General features: G+C 39.7%; 2 protein-coding genes and 1 non-coding gene across 3 annotated transcripts; 1 reads left to right on the forward strand and 2 right to left on the reverse strand.

Annotated features, from left to right (window-relative positions):
• Positions 1-25: 25 nt before the first annotated feature.
• On the reverse strand, positions 26-3,542 carry alox5ap (arachidonate 5-lipoxygenase-activating protein). The gene is made up of 5 exons (XM_054625698.1): positions 3,361-3,542; positions 3,166-3,247; positions 1,921-1,991; positions 398-479; positions 26-319 (listed from the first exon to the last, which is right to left on the reverse strand). The coding sequence occupies exons 1-5, from the start codon at positions 3,428-3,430 to the stop codon at positions 157-159; spliced, it is 468 nt and encodes a 155-aa protein (XP_054481673.1). The 5' UTR covers positions 3,431-3,542; the 3' UTR covers positions 26-156.
• A 1,221-nt stretch (positions 3,543-4,763) lies between these two features.
• Positions 4,764-4,835, forward strand: trnae-uuc (transfer RNA glutamic acid (anticodon UUC)). The gene has a single exon. It is a non-coding gene; the product is annotated as a tRNA-Glu (tRNA).
• A 1,084-nt stretch (positions 4,836-5,919) lies between these two features.
• On the reverse strand, positions 5,920-19,923 carry uspl1 (ubiquitin specific peptidase like 1). Its single transcript, XM_054625624.1, is given in 10 exon segments — positions 5,920-6,335; positions 6,338-7,825; positions 8,959-9,119; positions 10,560-10,685; positions 13,796-13,925; positions 15,703-15,813; positions 17,307-18,177; positions 18,315-18,437; positions 18,895-19,051; positions 19,747-19,923. Coding segments are annotated over 9 exon segments (3,465 nt in total). The 5' UTR covers positions 19,021-19,051; positions 19,747-19,923; the 3' UTR covers positions 5,920-6,006.
• Between the last annotated feature and the right edge of the window lie 2,252 nt (positions 19,924-22,175).

The raw sequence follows: 22,175 nt of genomic DNA on the forward strand, positions 1-22,175 counted from the left end.
CAAAGAATCAGCATTTGTTTGTGAGAAGTTTTTTTTATTTTTATCAAACACAATAAATGCTCTTTTACAAAAAAACAATAGAAAGCCAGTGTTTTAATTCAGTTCCCATCAGATAAAAGATAAATGTATTGTTGCCATCATGTGGCACACGCGGCACTAAGGGATGAGGAGGAGAGCAGATGCGGCGCCGGTGATGGTTTCCACGTATTCCTTGTATTCGCTGCTGCAGTAACGCACCAGCAGGTAGTTAAAGATGCCCACGATGCACATCAAGAACAGGAAGAAGAGGATGCGTTTTCCAAACATGTAGCCTGGAGTGCTACGAAGAATTATGAAAAAAATATAGTTAGACCATGACTCTAAACACACACAATATATATCGCTTGTGTTCATTTACCTCTGAGAGGTTTGTCCCATGTATCCAACAAAGTACTTCTGCCTGACAGCAAGATAGATGATCCCGGCAAAGGCAGCAGGAGCTTTGAATAGATGACAGACAGAAAAAAACTGAATCCTGTAAATAATCTCCATGTGGTTTCTTGATACACTATATGGCCGAAAGTATGACGTACACTCTTGGTCTAGTACTTTATTTCATGGTTTGGCACAGCCTGTTTTCTCCATTTAAGGCAAGTCTAAATTATACAGCATACAATGATAACAAAAGAACAGTGTGTTTCTATCATGTGACCCCACACAGAATAGTCACATTTTTTTTTCATGTATTTATCTTATCTCTAAAGCCATTAAAACTGTCCGCAGTGGGCACATGACAAATGACTGTTGGCATGCTTTGTGTAGGAAATTCCCACTGCAAGTAGAGATTGGTTACAGTAAGTAGAATAAAGAAGTGATTACAAATATGAAGTGGTGAAAGTCAGGTATCATACACGGTGTTAAATACGTGTTTTAGTAAATGAGCTAGTTCTGTGGATATTCTGGGTTAATCATTTGTTGAGATTGCTGTATTCCACTGCTGTTTATGCCAGGTGAATTAATGTGCATGTTTATATGCATGTGTTTGTTTGTTTGAGTTTTTTGTGTTTTTGGTTATTTTCTTTGTTTGATTGATATATTACTTTCCCTATTTTGCTTGAATGCTAAAGTACATTTGCATGCATCTGCACACAATTTATTTTTGCTTCTTTTACACATCAAATCATCTTCATTTAGCTTTCTTTTACATTGTTTTTTTCATGCAAAAATGGAAAGCTTTATTTGTCTAATATATTACACTTCCATTGTAATAAAAGCGCAATCTCTTTTTCAGTAAAACAAATCAGTACAACAAAAAAATCTTAAGAGTGTGTTTAGCTTGAGAGAGTCTAAGTGGCAGATGAAATACAATGTCAGGGGTTTGAAAATGAATCTCTCATGTCAATAAATTCTGCCGAGAGCAACCTGCCTTGTCCCATCATTCCTCCTGTTAAATTAGGTCCATGAGGAGATGGTTTTCCCAGTTTAGTGGCCTGAACAGTTCTCTAACCTCAACCCTTTACAACTCCTTTGGGATGAATTGGGACTCAAACTGTGAGCCGGGCCTGATCGCCTTACATTAATGCCTGAAATCTCCAAAGCTCACATGTGGCTGAACAAAATCCTGCAGCCGGGTTTCAAAATCTTGTGGAAGGCCTTCTTTGAAGTGTGGTGGCTGTTACAGTTGCACAGTAATGCCCATGGTTTTTGTATGAGATGTTTGTGTGTTCTTTTGGCCATATAGTGTAAATGTTGCTAGTTTCACTATATTTAGGTGCAGTTCTGACTCTGCTGCTTCTCAAACAAAGAATATAAAAATTTAAAATGATATCCGCAGAACGAATAATAGAGTCAAACGTGTTTCCTTAGTTGAAGTGACATTGTGTGGATGTATTCTGTTCACAGGACAAAAGTGTGTCATCGTCCTTTACAGTAACTGATTACCTTGATTGAGACACAGACCGGCACACCACATCACTGCCAGGAAGGTGGGATAAGCATCCATGCAGTTACGACTGGAAGGTGCATAAGCAAGAGGTGTCATTAGCATTCAAGGAAGTCACCTGCAATGAGATCCTATGAAGTAATCTACAAACTGTTGTGTTTTGAAACTGCAGAGCAGAAGTGGTTGTAAAAACAGTGCATGAGCTAGAAAACCCAGTTTGTCTGTCAGAGTGTTGGCGGAGCAGAGTTGAAATGGGACGCAAGGAAAAATTGAGCCCACTCTCCGAGTCACCCCGCCTGGCTGTTGCAAGACATTGCAATAATTAGAACTATGTGTTGCACAGAGCCATGTAACGTCAGAGCCTCAAACCTTTTTCCAATCTCACGTCGGGCACAAGATCTATCCCAAAAACATCATAGCTCAGAAGAGTTCTCATCTTGTTGGTTGGGACCCTACAGGGAACCCCAAGATCAAACTGAGGGGCCACAAGCTGATTTGTTGAACAAAATAATTTCAGATTTTTCTTTTCATGTGAAATACTGGATACTTTATACCTCTAAAATCCCTTTAACAAGAGGTATTACAAATACCAAACGTTTGCATCACATTTGAGAGTCTAAAGTTTGAAATCCTCGTATTAGCTACAAGACAGGATGTTGCTCAGAGGTTTCCTTTTTTTAAACAGGAAGTTCATTGTTGCTGGTGGACTAATAGAGTGGCTGGACTAATAGTTAAGATGTTGTGTCAGTTACAAATATTAGGTTTGAATTTCAAGCTTTACACTTTATAAATCAGTCAAAGAACATCTAAGTGATGCAGCATGAAGCTTTATTATCTGCAGTACTGCAATTAATGAATATCCTCATTTTTGATTACTTTGTTGACTATTTTCTGATTAATTGATTAATGAAGCGGCTTATAAAATGTCAGAAAAAGGGTGAAATAATCACAATTTCCCAAAGGCCAAGGTGACGTACTCAGATTATCCATCAAAATATTTATTTTTCTATTCCTAGCAATCATTCAAATGAGCTATGTACCAGTCCCCCCCCTCCCCCTCCATACAGGAGTGTTCAGGCAAATGACGACTACCTCTCTATTGAGGATATATTTGGTGGGATGTAAAACCACATAGCAAGTTCATGAGTGTTACAGTAGAAAACAAAAGTAAAAGATTCCCATTATTTTTACTGGCATATGTCTCATTAGATTAACAGAAGATCGAAGTATGAAAGGGTACTTACTTGGCACAGCAAACTCGTTCAAAAGTAGATGTGGGGATATTTTGACAGTTGCCCTCCTTCTCTACCTTCAGGGCAAAGAAAGCTTAAAACACACACACAGTCATTAACATAACTGAATGCTGAACATCTTTGACCACTGATTTAGAGTTTTAAAAAAACTATGATTGACACTTTTGACAATTTTTTTTCCCTCACCATTCTGAAGGACGCTGATGAGGGTGACGATGACCAGGAGGTAGATGCTCTCCACCACTATGCTGTACATGATGACCGTTCAGGATGTAGGAGCAGGTAGATCGAGAGACTGAGCTTCTGTTTCACGTCCAGAAGTGCGTCTTTACACTCAGCTTACGATACCTGAAGTGATGAACATAAACCTGATCTGTCTCTGACATCATGTACTCCCCCATCCTCCCTCCATCCCACACACACACACACTTGTTTGTGGTTTCCTCTTTATGTAAATGATGCTCTGGCTTAACACATATGGGTGCAAACAAGCCTGTTACTTCCTCTACTTTTGTGTGAGAGATTACACACAGATGTCCCTGTATAAATTTGCATGGAAGTGACTGTGTATGTTTATGTTCTTTGAGGCTCTTTTAGGAGCCTTTTTAAAGACCAACGCATTGGGAATCTGTTAATAGTATTTATGTGACAGGACAGATATAAAAAGGCCTTTTTCACAGCAAACATTTTAACCTACTAGAAAAACCCAGATTTTACCATTCAATAACTCTTTAGTGTTATTAATTACACCTGTGCTCCACCTTTATTGACAAGTCAAAACGTTTTCATCAGTGGTGCAAGAAGGACAGATATTTTATTTAGAAGTCGTAATACCACTTTGTAAAAATATTCCATTACAGGTAAACATTATTTCGTTCATAACAGCATAACATAATTAAAGTGTGTAGGGTAGGCTTATCATCATATTCTATAAGTTGATCATATATTTTGCATGTGGCTTTTTGATCTTCAAAGTAAAGTACATAGGCTGTACGAAGGATCTCGTATCAAATAAATGTAATGGAGAACAATATTTCCCTATGAAATGTAGTAAGAAGTGTAATCTATAAAATGCAATACTCAATAAATGTTACCCTCCACTACTTGTCTGCTTGGAAAATGGTTTTAAGTGTATAACTACTGTAAAATACAGCTATGTACAAGCTCTCTCAATGACTTGGCCTACCAACAGTCAAACAGCACCTGCATGTGCTTTTGAATGGTAATGCATCTGCTTTACCCCGGTGATGGTATCATTTTACTGTAATTTTATGGACAATTTTTTTCATTAATTTATAACGTTCACTTTTTAATTCGATCAAGGTGTTATATAATCATAATTAAACAGGATGAGTGTCTATAATTATTACTGAGGATATGTGCTGTATTAGCTAACCGTGGAGCTAGTTTAAACAAAGTAGTGTCAGTACATTATTAGCCAATCTAACGTTAGCAGCAATGCTGCTATTATTAGCAAAGAGGAAACTAAACCAACACACAGAATGTAAATAGTAGTCATATAAAACCAACTGCGTATCATAGTGTAAGCGTGTTTTTAAATTATCTGATGATCTTCCAAAGACCACATGTCCCATATGGTCTAGCGGTTAGGATTCCTGGTTTTCACCCAGGCGGCCCGGGTTCGACTCCCGGTATGGGAACACTTGTTTTAGCAACTTTCGAAATAAATACTCTTATGGGGCTGCTATTGCAAGTGCATTTAAATAAATAACTGTAAGATAAAGACTTAGATTGAAAGTTGTCCAATTACGGGTCTTAATGAGATTCTAAATGAGTGACACTGCGTTTGGCTGCCAACATTGAACATGTCGATTTCCATTGCTTATTTATTTTTCTTTTAAGGTAATCTTGCTTTTTTATTGATATATGCTATATTAAAAGATATTTGATGCCATACTACCAGATTTACTGGATTTTGGTTTTACTTTGCATACTGACTTGCATTGCTTTCCAAACTTCCATTTTAACCACTATGTTTAGTAATATTATCTTTCACATGGTATCACTGATAGCAACACATTATGGACGAGGTAAAGATTTCTTGTCAGATTGAATGTACCCTAAATTATGCTGAACTCTGTAAATATTTCTTCTCAAACTAACTTTATTTTCACAAGACTATTCATCTTTCAGCTACTATACACATAGCATAATCAGTTCTGCTCTTAGCTACAGCCTCAGTATGATCAGTACATGAATTTGAGTCCAAGTTTGTTTTATGTGCAAAGCTTTGGCTCACAAATAACTCGGTACTTGAAAGTATCAACCAAGTGTTTACAGTAAAAACCTGAAAAATATAAATATTTGATTCCTCTACGAGGAGGCTGAAAGAAAACATAACACACTTTTACTTAATTTCATAATAATGACATGTTGTAAAACAAACACTAGAGTCATCTAGAGTATTTATTAAATGACGCATAAAAAAAAATAAAAGAAATCATGTTTCATGAGATCTTTCAAGTAAGTTGTCAAAATAACAAAGCAACCAAACAGCTTTGACTGTAAATATGATTGCTTCATACAAACCGTTAACATACAATATTTACAATGTGCCAAACAAGCAAAATAGAATATTACGGAATACAAGTGTCATCTATGGTTCAACATTCTCCACCACTTAACATGCATTTAAACTTCATTAACCCATCAAAATGAAGAGCAACATAAATACACAGAGATTGTACTACTTTAAACTTTGCATCTTCATGTGGAACAGTAAATTTAGCTACATTTTCCCCCAGACACCAAGTAATGGTTGATGTTATCTGTGCTCGGAGCTCGCAGACCAGACACCCACCCCCCCATAGCTCAAACGAAAAGCTCAAGAGCACTGAGAGCCTCGGTCTCCATGTCAGTCGGTCTCTGATCCACAGCCTGCGAGAGAAACTCCTCCAGGAAGTTGTCATTGTTGGGTGCGTTCTCCTGGGAAGCTGCACCGACAGCATTGACCCCACAGTCCACCGCCTGGTCGGCTCCATCTTGCCCGTTGGCGAGCATCTCGAGGAAGCCGGTGCTGTCCGGTGAGAGGTTGCTTGCGGTCGTTGCTGGTGAGAGCAGGTCTGAGAGGAAGTCGTCGCAGATGGAGCCTTCGTAGGTGCTGGAGGTGCTGTCGGGTCGGAGGCCGGCGCCCCCTTGAGACCAAGCATTTCGTTCAGCTTAGCCAGCTTCTTTTTCTTTGACTTCAGTTTCTTTATCAGCTTGTACCGGAGGGCTTCTGTGTCGCTTAGACCCGGAGGAAGCTTCGTGGACTGGCCGCTTTGTTTCTTCGAGTGGGATATTTCAGGAAGCCGCTTTGCTCCGGGCGAAAGAGGCGACGTACCGGACAGCACTGTAGTGTTCTTCATGGGTTTCTGGTGGTTAGAAGTTATGGATTGAACCAGCTTGGATTTGCCGTTGAGAACGGGAGTAGATGGGAGCGGACTTCGGGTGTTTGAGCTCTTTTCGCCGAATCCACCGTACATCTCCGCAGCTTTCAGCGGGAGACCCTCGCTTTCTTCTGTCCTAAGTGGTGGTTTGGGAAAGAAGACGGGGGTCTGCTGTCTTCTCACAGGGTTGGGCGTAGACTGAGTGAGAGGAGAGGGCTTTACTCGTGAGACTGAGGTGGGTGTGTGGATGGGGGCAGATTTAGTAATCGTCCTGTGAACTTGGTTGAGCGGGTGTTTGCTGAGCAGGAAGGACCAGCGGGCGTTCTGAGGTGCCATTGGTGGACTTTTCTGACCAGTGGACAGGAGTGAGGTATCTGAAGAGGACACAGGGGACAATTGTTGTGCAGGTGGTGTCTCATCCTGAGCAGTAGTAGCAGCAGCAGTAGCAGCAGCAGCAGCAGGAGTCTCAGGTTTGCTACTGATTACTTTGAGGGGTTCTAAAGATGCAGCTGGTGAAATAAGCGGTGCTGCTTTTGGCGCGGCTACCTTTTTAACCATTTGCCTGCTTCCTGTTTTGCCCCGACCTCGACCTCGACCTCGTCCTCTACCTCGTCCTCTCCTAGCTTCAGGCACAAATGTAGGATCACTAGACAAGCCATCCGCCGAATCAGATGAAGTAGAGGCGGTAAGCTCAACGCCAGGGCCGTGGGACATTTCACTGTCGATCGCAGCGGAGGAGCTATCCGGTGTGGAGTCAAGAGTTTCAGTCCTGGCGGGAACACTCAAATCCTCAGTTTCTTCCTCGTCATTTAAAGGCTGCATCTCTGAATCAACGTTTAACTCCACCAGTGTGAGTGTAATGATGTCATTATGGGAAAGGCCCTCGAAGGTGTCGAGCAGCGTCGTGGAACCGATCGATGTATCAACGTCGGCCACAACTGTGGTGTCCATGATGTTGCCGACGCCTTCAGGTACAGAGAGTGCACAGACGATGTCGGTGTCGTTGTGAGACACCAGAAGAGACTGATCGGGAGTGCAAGCCAACAGTTCCTCTGCTGTTAAGTCTGTGACACCTTGACTGGGGTTCATCTCTTTTTTCGACGGGGGAGATTCAGCAAATGTGCTGGAGGGAGAGCAGACTCGAGGCTCTTTATCCTCCTTGAACTCCCAGAAAACAACGTGCATCTCCTGAGCAGGGACCGGGAGCTTTTGATGGTTCTTACACTCCGGTTGTTTCAAGTCGTCATATTCCAGCCATGATCCTGGAAGTAACAGGTAAGACAATACACAGTTAGAACTTAAAACGGTAAGAAATGCCTAAATGAGACTAATGATTTCATTTACAGGAGCCAAGGCCAAAGCAGCACATAGGAAAGATCAGACAGATTGCAGAACATAATGCAGGCTAAAAACAGAATTGATAAAACAAGGAAAGAATAATAATAATATTGGTAAAAAAAACAACAACTTTTCTGTCAAGACACAGAGCACATGATCTATAAAAAATGATGAAAGAAGCCCTAAATGGCTGGAGTGCATGAACTGTCCAGCAGAATGTGCTGTTGGCAAACTACAATGTAGAGGAGTAATAAAAATCTACTTTTATGTAATTCAACCAGAAGCTTCAAGTTTTGTTTGAGGCGTTTATACTCAATATTCTGTGCGCTGCATTATTCTCTGAAACTGTAACTGGCAAAAAGCCATAAACCGACCTCCACAAAGCCAAGGAGGGAATGTCATTATCTATAAACATATATCTCATATTCATGGACTACTGTATGGCCGTTGTACAAGCCCTGTAAAGAAACAAGTATTACATGCCTTATAAAGAAAATGTAATTTGTAAGATTTCTAAGAGCACTGGTTTCTGAAGCATTTATAAGCATTTTTTCATTCTTTGTATAATCCCTAGACATGTAAATAGTGCTTTTATCAGTGAACTATTTGTGACAGTCACGTGATAGCATGCGCCAAAATACAAAAATTCAGAGGTGCGAGACCAAGCGGCGCTACCACTTGCTGGGTTGATGCGAACCACATGGTGGCCATGGTTACGTCAGCGAGTACAAACTAAGCTGAAGTGTTTGTGGTTTCACAATAAGTGCAAAGTAGCCATAAAATTAATACAAAAAAGCAAATAAATAAATAAAACACTGTTCTGATTCAGTTCAGTTATCCATGTAAAGATACAGCAATAACTGGCTTTAATTTAGAGCTAAATATGGTCTATAATAGATACAACCACTAAAGATTTTTTTAATTGAGCTCCAATCTCTCTAAAGGAAGTCCGGCTGCCATTGCGAGCTAATTCATTTACCTACATTTCAATGGTAAATATGTTGTTCACATGCCATATCAGTGGAAACATACAATACAACTATAACAGAATACCTACCATCAGGATTACAAATCCAGGTGACAAAGTGCTTAAGTTGATGGCTGTACTGTATGACAGTGGTGACGGAGTAGCTTTTCTCCTTGAAGGTGAAGCTGTATGTTCTGACATCGTTGTCAGGAAGTCCCTCTACAAAGTGCAGCGCAAACACTGGAGGCACGCTAATCAAAACACAAAGCAAAAGTCTGGTTAAATGATGGAAAAGTTTAAGGCCTGAGAAAAATGTTTCTCTTAACATTATCTTAGATATGCAATGGTTACACTGCATATCTAATTGTAGACATTGCAAAATTACACATTCATCTTATAATTCAGAGAATATCAAGTTTTGAGTAATATTTTGTAATTTCATTTTCCCTGTCAATCAGTTACAGACCATTTAAGACAGAGAGTGCTTTTGCTAACACCTGTAGGCAGACAATTCAAGTTAATAACTTCATGTTTGCTGTAGATGTGAAACCACACCGTTTCTTTCTGTGTCCCCTAGAGACTTGTTTTTGTTATAGAAAAGGCGAAAAGCTGCTTTGCCCCTTATAATCACTTGTCATTTAATAGCTAATATTGATCGTTAGGGATGCACAGAAACTGATATTGGATACTTGGATATTGATAACAACTCAAAAAGCTTGCTCGGTTAACAGTGAAAATAGGGCTCATCTAAAAAGAGTATTTTGTTCCAATGTACGGGCGCTCTGATGGAGAAAGCACCATCATGCTTAGTCTGGACCGTGGAACAACCACAAAAGCCTTGCCTGAGGATTCAAGGCTGCCTTCTGGCTCATAAATAGTTAAAAGATCAGCTATATAGCTAGGGGCTAGGTCTTTCCATGCTTTAAAAACAATCAGTAGAATCTTAAAATCAATTCTGGATCCTACTGGTAGCCGGGGGAGATACGCTTAGACCGGGTTGATGTGGTCTCTACCGGTTTAAATTCAACCTTCAGCATTTTGAACAAGCTGGAGATGAGATTGATTTTTGACTGAGGCAGGTATAGAGAGTTGCATTAGTCTTAATGAGATAAAAGCATGAATTAAAATCAGCATGAGATGAAAATCACTTGATTTTGGACACATTTCTGAGCTGAGGGAAGAAGGACAGCACAACCTTCTTTACCTGCTCCTTTAAAAGTCACGGAAATGTTTGTTACATTTTGTTTTTCAAGGTCAAGACGGCTGTTTTAAGCCAGGCCTGACGTTGCCTTAAACAGGAAAGAATGATCCCCCTCTCCTCCACGCAGTGAAGCATACAACATATTAATCAAACACTGGTATTGGATCGGTACTCGGTATCGAATAACATTGGGACTGAAAAAGTCAGATCAGACAAAGTAATCAAATATGCCCCGTGCTTCAGCAACTACAGTTTAATCATCTCCTGAGTAGATGTAATTATTTTGTAAATGGTGGTGATTTGAAGCAAAGTCATACAGTGGTCTAAATTTCCCAATTGTATTTTGTATTTTATTTTATCACACACACACACACACACACACACACACACACACACACACACACACACACACACACACACACACACACACACACACACACACACACACACACACACACACACACACACACACACACACACACACACACACCTCTCCAGCATCAGAGTCCTCCTCTGATTTTTCTGGCAGCACACGTTGCACGGGGCCAAGTGGACTGCATCAAGTGGGCTCCAATCAGGCAAAACATTTGTGAAGGTGGGGAGAGTTTTCATAACCCTGAAAAGTACAGAGTGAAATACATTTAGGGTTTATACAGTTTCACAAAAGAGCAGCGTGTATCAGAAATTAACTATATATTCCTTACACTGTGGTTTTCACATGTTAACTGAATATTAGTCGTAGTATCTGGGATATCAGCATATAATGATCGACGGGTGATCTTGTATCATCGATTGATTTGGTTAAGGGCTTCGTAATAACAGCACTTAATATGGCAATCTGATAATTTGGTTTGGACAACTGTTTCTAATAGACAGAAGATAAAGAAAGACTAACAATGTACCTCTGAAACCATCGGTCTGAGCCATCCGCAAAAGACCGACGCTTTGCGCCTTAAACAAGTGAAAGAAAATCGAGCAACATCCATTTGTTCCAGGTTCTCCAATTTGTGGATTTGCCTTTTCTTCTTTTTTATACATCATTTCAGCCCTTGAGGTTTTTACTGAAAGTCATCTAAAACAAGCAATCTGAAGTTGTCACTTTGGCCTTTGAGATGGACATATTTTTTTTACTTTTGTCTGGCATTTTATAAACTCAACAAATAACCAATTAATCATTAAAAAAACTAGAAAAAAATTATTAAATAGAAATAACACTTTAGTTGCAGATAGCAATGTCAACGGATACCACTGAGAATATTTTGACCAGTTACGCATTACGTTGGTCTTTAGGTTAATTTACATGGGTATGAAACCGCTATGTGTGTGTTTCCAGCTGTGTCACCCTCACAGCGAATTACAGAGCAGGCGAGGAAGCAGGCAGATGAGTATTAAAAATGTTAAAATTCAAAATTCATCTGGACAGCTCTTCTGATTGGCCTTTAAGGAGACCAGGATCAAACTATTTAGAAACGAATATCGTTAGATAAGGACCAGCCCGCTGATCAGTCGGCACACTCTTGACGATGACCTGATCAAAACGCGGATATAAACTTCAGCAAAGCTAACAGAAAATAAAAAAATAAGGCAAGATATTTACAACCAAAACTGACTGACAAAAATGTCCGCACTAAATGAATAGTGCTGCAAAATGCACTGTCAAAGCTCACAATGGAGTCAATAGATCGCCGCCATAAAAAGAAAGCGCCTCTCTTATTTAAACATCAATTTGTTGTATTATAATAACTAACCATTTAGTTACCATTTAATGAGTGTCAGCTATCAAAATCAATAGTAATCAAGACTGACATCCCTAGTTGCAGCCCTACACTTTATTCTCACCACAACTGAAGGAGGTGTGTTTGAACAGCCATCATAGAATCACAAGTGATTTATGGTAGCATCATTTCATGCCATATTACCAAAACATAGCCATGCTCCGTTCTGTACATTGCTTTACTGGATGTTTTTCTCCATTAAACCTGTTGCTAATAACCTAAACTGAGGGTCTTAAGATATGAACAAGTCACCATTTTTCTCAGTAAATATATTTCTAAAAGGTGCTATTGACATGACATTTTCACCAGATGTCGGTAACAACCCAAGTAATCCATACATACAAAGAAAACCAAACAAATAAATTCAGAAATGAAGTTATGTGTAATAAAATGGAATGACACAGGGAAAAAGTATTGAACACATGAAGAAGGGAGGTGCAAAAAGGCATGGAAAGCCAAGACACCAGCTGAAATCTATCAGTAATTAGAAAGCAATCCTGCCCCTTGTCAGTGCAAATTAATATCAGCTGGTTCAGTCCCAACTGATGGCCTGTAAAAAGGTGTCTCATTACCAAGGTGTCACACAAGAAACATCTCATGATGGGTAAAAGCAAAGAGCTCTCTCAAGACCTTCGCAACTTTATTGTTGCAAAACATACTGATGGCATTGGTTACAGAAGGATTTCTAAACTTCTGAATGTTCCAGTGAGCACTGTTGGGGACATAATCCAGAAGTGGAAAGAACATCATTTCACCATAAACCGGCCACGACCAGGTGCTCCTCGCAAGATTTGTGAAAAGAATTATCAGAAGAGTTGTCCAAGAGCCAAGGACCACTTGTGGAGAGCTTCAGAAAGACCTGGAATTAGCAGGTACAATTGTTTCAAAGAAAACAATAAGTAATGCACTCAACCGCCGTGGCCTGTATGCACACTCACCACGCAAGACTCCATTGCTGAAGAAAAAGCATGTTGAAGCTCGTTTAAAGTTTGCTGCACAGCATTTAGACAAGCCTGTGAAATACTGGGAGAATATAGTCTGGTCAGATGAGACCAAAATTGCCATAATACACACCATGTTTGGAGGTCAAATGGCACTACACATCACCCCAAAAACACCATACCAACAGTGAAGTTTGGAGGTGGGAACATCATGGGGTGGGGCTGTTTTTCAGCATACGGCACTGGCAAACTTCATATAATTGAAGGAAGGATGAATGGAAAGATGTACCGAGACAATCTTGATAAAAATCTGCTGCCATCTACCAGGATGATGAAGATGAAACGAGGGTGGACATTTCAACAAGACAATGATCCCAAACACACAGCCAAGGAAACTCTCAATTGGTTTCAGAGAAAGAAAATAAAGCTGCTAGAATGGCCCAGCCAATCACCTGACTTGAATCCAACAGAAAATCTATGGAAAGAACTAAAGATGAGAGTTCATAGAAGAGGCCCATGGAACCTTCAAGATTTGAAGACTGTTTGTGTGGAGGAATGGGCCAAAATCACACCTGAGCAATGCATGCGACTAGTTTCTCCATACAGGAGGCGTCTTGAAGCTGTCATTACCAACAAAGGCTTTTGTACGAAGTATTAAATAAATTTCAGTAAGCGTGTTCAATACTTTTCCCCTGTGCCATTCCATTTTATTACACATAACTTAATTTCCGAACTTATTTGTTTTGTTTTCTTTGTATTTATGGATTACTTGGGTTGTTACCGACATCTGGTGAAAATTTCATGTCAATAGCACCTTTAGAAATATATTTACTGAGAAAAATGGTGACGTGTTCAATACTTATTTTACCCGCTGTATGTGTGTGTGTATGTGTATATGTATATATATATATATATATATATATACTTGATGAGTGTTAATTTCTGAAGCAAGTAGACAAAACACACTATTGAATCATCTTAAATTTGCAGCACTTCATTTCATACCCTACCTTTCTTTCGTGGTGGTTTTGCATTTACTGCACTTGAACTCCCAGTGAAAGGCTGATTGGAAGAGAGGCTCCACCCACGAGTCCATCTCTAGCAGAAGCGGCATAGCAAACACGGGAGTTTCCCTCTTACCTGGAAAAAAAACAAACAATCAAAATCAAACACGCAGCAGTTAGAGCACCGTCACAGGTATGTGTGCTGGCAGAAGCTGCGGTTACACTCTCCAGTTCCAGGTAATTTTAAAGATATTTATCTGTGGATGAGACGTGGGCTGGATTAAAGAGATCACATGTGTGAGCTCGCCTGAAATGAATAGTGTGTGTCAGGTGCCTGAATCTTTACTGTATCTTCATTTTTGATCCCTCACTGTACTCACCCATCCCTTTGTTTTTTGTCAGTATGCAAAGAGCGAAAACCAGTAAGCAAGTTTTCCCACTTTCAGTGAGCCATGCAAAATCCTATGTTTGCATGTGCAAACCTGTAACTCTCTGATTTCTGGTGGTAATGGATGCTATGAAATGTCAAGATTTACTCTAGCCTTGGAATCTATACGATTATTTGTCCAAAATATATAAAGCAAGATAGATCAAGGTGGAAAAAACAGAAGATTCTAAAAAAACTAAGCACGTTAGCTTACACGTTTTAAAATCTTAGGTGGAGCCTTTGAAATTGAAAATGAGACCGACCACTCTTTTATATACTTATTTTAATCTCGGTTAGGAGGATCATGCGATCAGTAACGTGTGTGTGCGTGATTGAGTGGACGGGTGTCTGTCCATGGCTCATGTTGCATTCTTGAAAACTTTTGGTTTCCTAGTCAAGGCTGCATGCTACATCATTTTTGGGGAGTTGTATGAAGTGTACTAACGACGACTTTGAGCCGAGTGCTTGCATTCGTAGTTGCTTTTTAAGTGTGTTGTCATAACGCCTTACAGCCCATTGGTGTGTAGATGGGGTTAGCCAGTTATGGGTTGTATTTATTCAATCAATCACACAACACAGCAGTGGTTGTTGCAGATACACCGGGCAGAGATCGGCACTTCACCGAGGGCACCATTCTATTTGTTGCTGTTATCAGTTTGGCAAGAAAGTGGCAGTAGGCAATATAAAAATGTAATATTCATATTCATGTTTAGAAGGTTTGAGGGGTCCTGTGAGCAAACTGTTGAGTTTGAAAAAGATTCGCTCAGACATCTCTCCCTTGCTCAAGGCAGTTTGGAAACAATTTGCATATTGTTTCCAAGCTAACATTGGTTTCCTATCAGTGCTGGTGGTTCTAGAAATACAGTCTAAATAAATATTGTATTCACTTCTTGACATCGATCAACTTCTCTATTGCTTCATGGGAAAGCCAGTTCTTGCTTCTTTGACATAGAAAGGAAAAGTTCATCTTCATAAAAGTGAATACAAAATTTAGCCTCAGCACCAGTGTCCAATTTAATATTAACCTTTTTGTTGTGTCATCAATGTATTCTAATGTGGCAGGTGGTAAATGATGGTTCTGCTACTTTGCACACCTGTCATACTAATGTGAGTGAAAGAAAAGAACTATGAATTACCACTGAAATATCTTATATTTCATATAATAAAAATGCATTTTAAATAGGACAAGTAAAACCTCAGATATGACACATTCATCCAGAATGCACTTTAAAATCGATTTCTGGGTGGCAGTATTATCCCGATATACAAACAATCATATTTGGTCACATTGCTTTTAATGGTAAGGACATTGACACCATGCATCTCATATGTTGATGAATGTGAAAACCCTCAACTCGAGATTAAAAGTCTAGAACTGCATCTAGGTTGTGTGAGTCAATGGAGACGGACACTAGCTAAGAACATTTATTAACATCACTATTTCAAACTTAGTTTAGTTTAGTATGTTTTCACTGACTGAGCTTACCCAGTGTGCAATGCAGCTTGGGCTGCAGTAGTTTGAAGACTGCCATCCTGAGACACTGTAGGTCTGCATTGGCCTTTTGCATCACGTGTTTTGGCACCCACACAGTGCCATCTAAACAGGAACAACACACAAAAATACATTACATTATTACATCATATTATATAAACAAAATAAAAATGATTCAGCTGTTAATGAACTTCAAATGCTTTTTAGTCAATGGGAATATTATTTTTTCATTGTTGGCAGTAGGGCTGTGTATTGGCATGCCCCCTATGATACGATATGTATCACGATACATGTGTAACAATACAGTATATCGTGATATTTCGCTATGTATCGTGATACGATATGAAACTACTTGCAATACTCTATTTATTTATTTTTTAAATCAAATTGTAAAAATAGAGCTGAACAAAAAAAACAAACATACTGTGTACCACCTGGACAGTTTGATACGTACATCACACCATTGATAACTCAGCGAACAAATTGCATCCAAACTACTTCAAAAGGTATTTGTATTGCTTAGTCACTCAGCAGAGAACACACTGAACTGATTGCACTTGCCATAAAAAAGGATATGAAAATAAAGTGCTTATTGTATTCTCATTTTGATACAGAACACTTTTTTTTCCTAAAAATGCACTTGCCACAACTTCATTTGAAAATAAAATACATAATTTATTGTTTTCTTATTGTGTCACTGACCACTCTAAACTTACATGTAGATGCCATAAACATCATATGAAATAAAGTGCAATAAGTAAATTTGTCTATCACTACGGCTGGGTCCTTCCCATAGATGTCCCATTCCGCTAAGTTCAGTTTTCAGAAACTCTGCGATGTTACTGCCTGTCCAGCTCTCGGCTGTGCTGTTGTGATTTTGTGTGATGTCATTGGTGGTCTAGTTTTATAACATTGCATGTCAGGGCTACTCTCTCTGGGAGGAGTGATGTTTTGACACAGTTTGTCACATCTTTGTAAATCCTGGGCACTACACTGCTACATCCATCATTTGTTTGCAGGAGTGAGTCCAGATCATAAAGATTGGAGGCTATTTCCATATTTTTTCACAGCCCTATTTGGCAGCACTAAATTAACTGTCAGATGACAGTAAGGTACCTGTGCTAGTCCAAAACATTATAATTTGAAGCAAACATGTTCATTTAACCCTCGTGTAATCTAGTAATGCCTACTGTTTCTGTTTAAGGTGCCAAGAGTTGGATGTATCCACCTCTCAAACATCTGACACCATCCCAATAAAATGCAGGAAAGTCATATTGCTGTGATGGTCAATGGTCAAAGTTTTGTTTCAACAGAAACACCTCCATTTTATTGAGGTTGCAGAAGATTTCTCATAGATTAATATCTTAAAACATGGACAACTCAATCCACAACAATCAGCAACACTAGATAGGTGCAGGAAATATAGGTGATTCAGCTCTTTAAGTGACATTAGTAGTCTAAGATTAGTTAATTTTACAAACAGGAACGTTATAAGAAAAGAGGAAATTAAATATTTCTAAGTCTGTCGATTGTACCACACAGACTGTTGAAATAACATTACACTCACAGGCATACTGTAGATCATCTGTTTAACTTACCCCTGCCAGTCTGTTGATGGACTTGGATGGAAGCACAAACGTCTTCGTATCCTCTCATCAGCTGCCAGACCGATGCCTGCTGAGGCTCATCTTTAGGTTTACGCTTTCTCAAGGTCTTACAGTTTACCAAAGCGACAAGCAGTGAGTCCAGCCAACACAGGTTGTCGCTGTTCATCCAGAAAGGCCGATTTGGAGCTGATACAAGCTCCTCTGACTTCGTCAGCACGGCAGAGGACAAACTCTCCATTTCTGACTTAAAGCCTTCTATGTCTTTACATGCGGTCGGTGATTTCTGTTCTGTCCTTGCCTTCTGCTCATTGTGCAAAGGCAATGAAGTATTGATTCCAGTTGAATAAATGTCCTCTCTTGTGAAAAAGGACTGATTGGAGTCCTGACTGCAGCATCTGTTCAGCACTTCATGAGGACTCTTCACTTGCCTAAAGTCATCCTCTGCCTCTGAGGCACCAGGAGCTCCACGGTGAGGAGAGATCGAAAGACCATCTGCACAAGCTGCATTCTCTGGTTCCTTGATCAGAACATCATCCTCATATTGTAGTGACTCCCTTCCTGCTGTCTCTGTAAATGGAGAATCCCTGTATCCATTCACCTTACCCTCTTCTGTCTTGGATGCTGCATGATGGCCATTACTGACAACGTGTACAGCACCATGCTCTGCTGGGCTGATAAGTGCGTCCGTAATGCTCTGTGGCTCAAGACTGTCACTCGATCGCGGGCGTTTGTGTACGGGGCTAATCAACTCTTCCTTTTCCAGTGCCAAGGCATTCTTTCTTTTGTTCCCGGTAGTGGGCTGCACAGGATCCAAGCTAGCCAAAACATCCTCCAAGGACCGGCTGACCAGAGGGAAAAGGCACTATGAAGGAATGGATTCAGAGATGTTAACATGGCAGCTAGAAATAAAAAAACATGAAACATTGCTGTTTAACTGTGTGTGTGTGTGTGTGTGTGTGTGTGTGTGTGTGTGTGTGTGTGTGTAGCACTGGAACTGACCTGTGGGTTAGTGCAGAGTGTGACTGACTCCTGGAGATTGATGCGGTAAGAGCGCAGAGCATAGGTCAAGCCCTTGGAAGTACACCAGGGACAATAATCTAGTGAAGCAGCTCTTTCCTGAACCTTTAGTAAAAATACAAAAACATTAAGATAACAGAAAGTGGTGTTAATGATGAACGCATACCGCGACAAAAATGGACGAGTTGTTTCACTCTTTCATAATTAAACCCAAGTTATAAAACTGTTTTACAGAACATGCAGAGTTTGAAAAACCCTACATCTTATTTTTCACCATTCAGGTACATTCAATTTTAGATAGACAGATAAATACTAGATGTATTCTATGTAGTGCACAGTTTCTCATAAAACATACATAATACAAACACTCTTTGATTCCACACATTATATGCTTTGAATCTTCAGAATACTTTCGCCTTTTACTACCAAAGATTTCCATTGGTGTTTCTTTTTGTTGTTGTTTGATTTGGATTGGTACTGCCAAGTCACAGTAGTTTTTTTCAAATACAATTCAGCTTTGCGCAAGTGACAATTGTTAGAGGAAAACAGGAGCTCTACTGACTTTTCCCAAATACCCCACCAGTGGTGAGGCCAAAGCCCCCAAACCAGTGTCTTCGCCAGTCATTGGCAAACCACTGCTGCTCTTCTGGTCCACGGCTTTCCAGTACCATTCAAAAAATATTACCATGTCACTGCAACCTGGCTCACCTCCGGAGGAGCTGGGGAGAACAATACAGCACCACACAGGGGAAAGTTACTCAGTGGTTACAGGTCATGTATGTACATGGAAAAGCACCCTACTTTAGTGTAGGGATGATATTTACCTCGAGAAAAAGAGAAATTTGTTAACCAAGATTTTACTAGAATGAATGCAATGATAACTTCCACCAAACCAGGACCCAAGCAGTCTCCCTGCCCCTTTACACAAATTAACCATGAAAACAAATACATGTGGGCACACGTGGGACCTTCAGGCCAGCTACAGTACACTGCCACCTGTGATGAAGCACAGGGGTAAATGCATTCAACAATTAAACTGCACAACAAATGTGTAATATATAACATCGTTAAAATGTCAAAATGTAACGTTACAGCTGATATCACTGAGTTAAGAGGCTTCTGCAAAGGCATGTACAGCAGATACACTTAACTTAACAACTAAATCAATTAAGAAGTTGCTTAACCAAACAGTTTATTTTATCTGGCTAATACATTAAGGCTACTGGGACTCGTAATGAAACCGCTCAACCTTACTGTTGAGATAAACTCAATTAAAGAAGACCACATGCACTAACTATACCATCAGCCTCTGCACTTGGCGGCTAGCATGCTAACATATTAGCCTAAAGCCGAGCATCAATTCCAGTCGTCACAGTCGCGTTTTCTGTTTTCGTGAATAAAAATGTATACGTACCAATAGCAAATTTAAATTATATCTGATATTATGATGCTGATCGGTGAAATCCATCCACGCAGAAGTGTATATATTGATAAACCCCTGCCTGCGGAGTAAGTCCATGTGCACCGGTGTGCCAGTTCGTGTTCGAAACGTCTGTTTTCCGCTAAGCAGCGGTGGTGCAGCACTCTTAGTCTTCCCCCCCCCCTCTGGCAGACAAACGTTCCGGAGGCCCCCGCTTGGTAGTTCAGGTGAACTGCAGCAGCCTGTGCTCAAGTTATTGTTCATGTTGGTAAGGCACTGCCCATGAAGCCGGCATTAATAATCGATGCGAGTACATGAACATGGACGTATTCAAATATTTGCTGCATTTTTAACGTTATTATTTATCATTATTGATTAATAGCAATAGACCTAGGTAATTCATTTTATTAATTGTCTTTAAATGCATCATTTTAGAAGGTAAATATAAACCTGAATACCATATTTTTAAGAGTGAAATATGAAGTGTAACTAATTAAAGTGTAATGTACTTTTTAACAATTTGTAATTATTATCAATGGTCTAGTTGTTATTGTAGGCTAGTAGCAGTAGTAGTAGTAGTAGTAGTACTTTTTCATTATATACTAATTTGGATAATGGCATTGCAAGTTTTCTGTTCTGAAATATCAATAAATCCTACTTATTAGTCACCTGAGATATTTATATTTTGAAATACTAGCCTGCATAAATGTATCCTTCATCGGTTCTGTATTTACTTATCAGGTTTTATAAATAAGGCTGATTTCTTCATTTGAGAGGTAAAAGGGTGGCGTTGGCTATGTGGGGGATGGATGGGGGTAACATATGTCCCTCACTCTGGTTCTGAAATACAGCCCAACTCTCACACCTCCTATACCATCCAGACGTGCACAAACGTCTCCCTCCAGACAATCCCGCCTCTTGCATGTGCCCTCCTGCTTAAGCCCCTCCTGTATCTGCTGCTCTCCTGTCCTCTATTTTCCTCTTGATGACAAAATAAATTTGCATATCTATCCTAGGGAGCGCTCATTAGAATGCATAAACCGGCCGCCTCCTAGCCTTGTGAGCAGGCCATAGCTTTCTGCTGTGGCATCTCCTGGTGCAAAATGAGACAGCCAGGCAGCATCACATGCAGACATGTGGCTCGACTCTAGGTTGTGATTGGCATTTAGAATCAGTGCACCCTTCCCTTTCTTAATTCAAGGATAAGAATAAAACTCTGTGTCGGCCATTTTTCTTTGTTTCTGTATTAGGCTGCTAAGCAGATGCATATTTATTAGAAACCTATTTCCACATTACAGGCATGTAGAAACAATTCATCCTTTCTTAAGCATGTATGGTTATTCTATTACTATCAGTGGGTGCGAGATTATATTAAGCAAAATCATAATGAACATGGACATTTTCTTTATTTTAGAACCCCACCCCCACCACCTCATTAAAACACAAAAGACAAGACTTTAAAGTCAGATAACTGCATTACATCCACTTTGGGTAGAATAAAAAAGTAATATCTAGAGAGGCCCTATTCACATTATGAGCTCATCCTCCTGAGATTTTTGCAGGCTGGCCTGTCAAAAGGAGGCCAATTTCTCCTCTGGTTATATGTGACAGAGAGTTTTAATTGTAGTGGCTCCCTATAGGTCACTGCAAATTTCCCCGCTGCGGGACTAATAAAGGATTATCTTATTTTACAAACATCAGTATTATACCCACTGAAATGTAAATGTGAAATGTAAACAGAAAAACGCACATGCACCACTCTTTAGTAATAACCCCCTAGTTATGTCTAGTAACAGCAGTGCAGAGCAAGAGCCATTTAAAGGGTCAAATGACACAATTGGAACAACACTGATTAAATGCATTCTAATCTTTGTCTGATGGTGGCGCTAGAGCAAACTCACAGGTTCACCATACTCATCACAGTAGTTTTCTTTGAGTAGCATGTATATGCACATCAAATTGCAATGCTGTGTCACTTTAGAAGATCTATTGTTTATCAGACAAACAAGCAAATTCACAACTTCATGACATATCTTGACTGAATTGTTGAGGAGCAGCACAAGAAAATGTTGTTTCAGTGTTGTTGAATTTGTATCAGAAACATATGAGAGGGAAACGGCTGGAAAACTGTGAAACCTTGTGGGATAAGATATAGAATATCTCACCTGTATAAAAATCTACATGAAATTATCAAAAAAAATTGATAAAGTTGTTCTTAAGTAAAATTAATTATCTGGTCCAACACAATGTAATTGCAAGTTCATTAAAAGGGCTTTAAAAAGCCCTGGTTTGTTTATGTTATATGTGGGAAGCATTTAATTAGATTCTCCCAATTGTCTTTTTCCAATGTAAGTACTTTGTAATTTAGGGCTTTAACAACTTAATTGCCCAGAACAGTGTGTCTAGGGTTGGGAGTGAAAAGC

This window comes from Anoplopoma fimbria, chromosome 24, assembly GCF_027596085.1.
Source record: "Anoplopoma fimbria isolate UVic2021 breed Golden Eagle Sablefish chromosome 24, Afim_UVic_2022, whole genome shotgun sequence".
Classification (NCBI taxonomy): domain Eukaryota; kingdom Metazoa; phylum Chordata; class Actinopteri; order Perciformes; family Anoplopomatidae; genus Anoplopoma; species Anoplopoma fimbria.

Excerpts from the sequence above, each read along its gene's own strand:
- alox5ap (XM_054625698.1), bottom strand. The coding sequence starts at position 3,430 with ATGTACAGCATAGTGGTGGAGAGCATCTACCTCCTGGTCATCGTCACC. Across the intron at positions 3,248-3,360 it reads CATCAGCGTCCTTCAGAATG|CTTTCTTTGCCCTGAAGGTA; the intron begins GTGAGGGAAAAA and ends GTGTGTTTTAAG. Across the intron at positions 480-1,920 it reads CGGTCTGTGTCTCAATCAAG|CTCCTGCTGCCTTTGCCGGG; the intron begins GTAATCAGTTAC and ends ATCTATTCAAAG.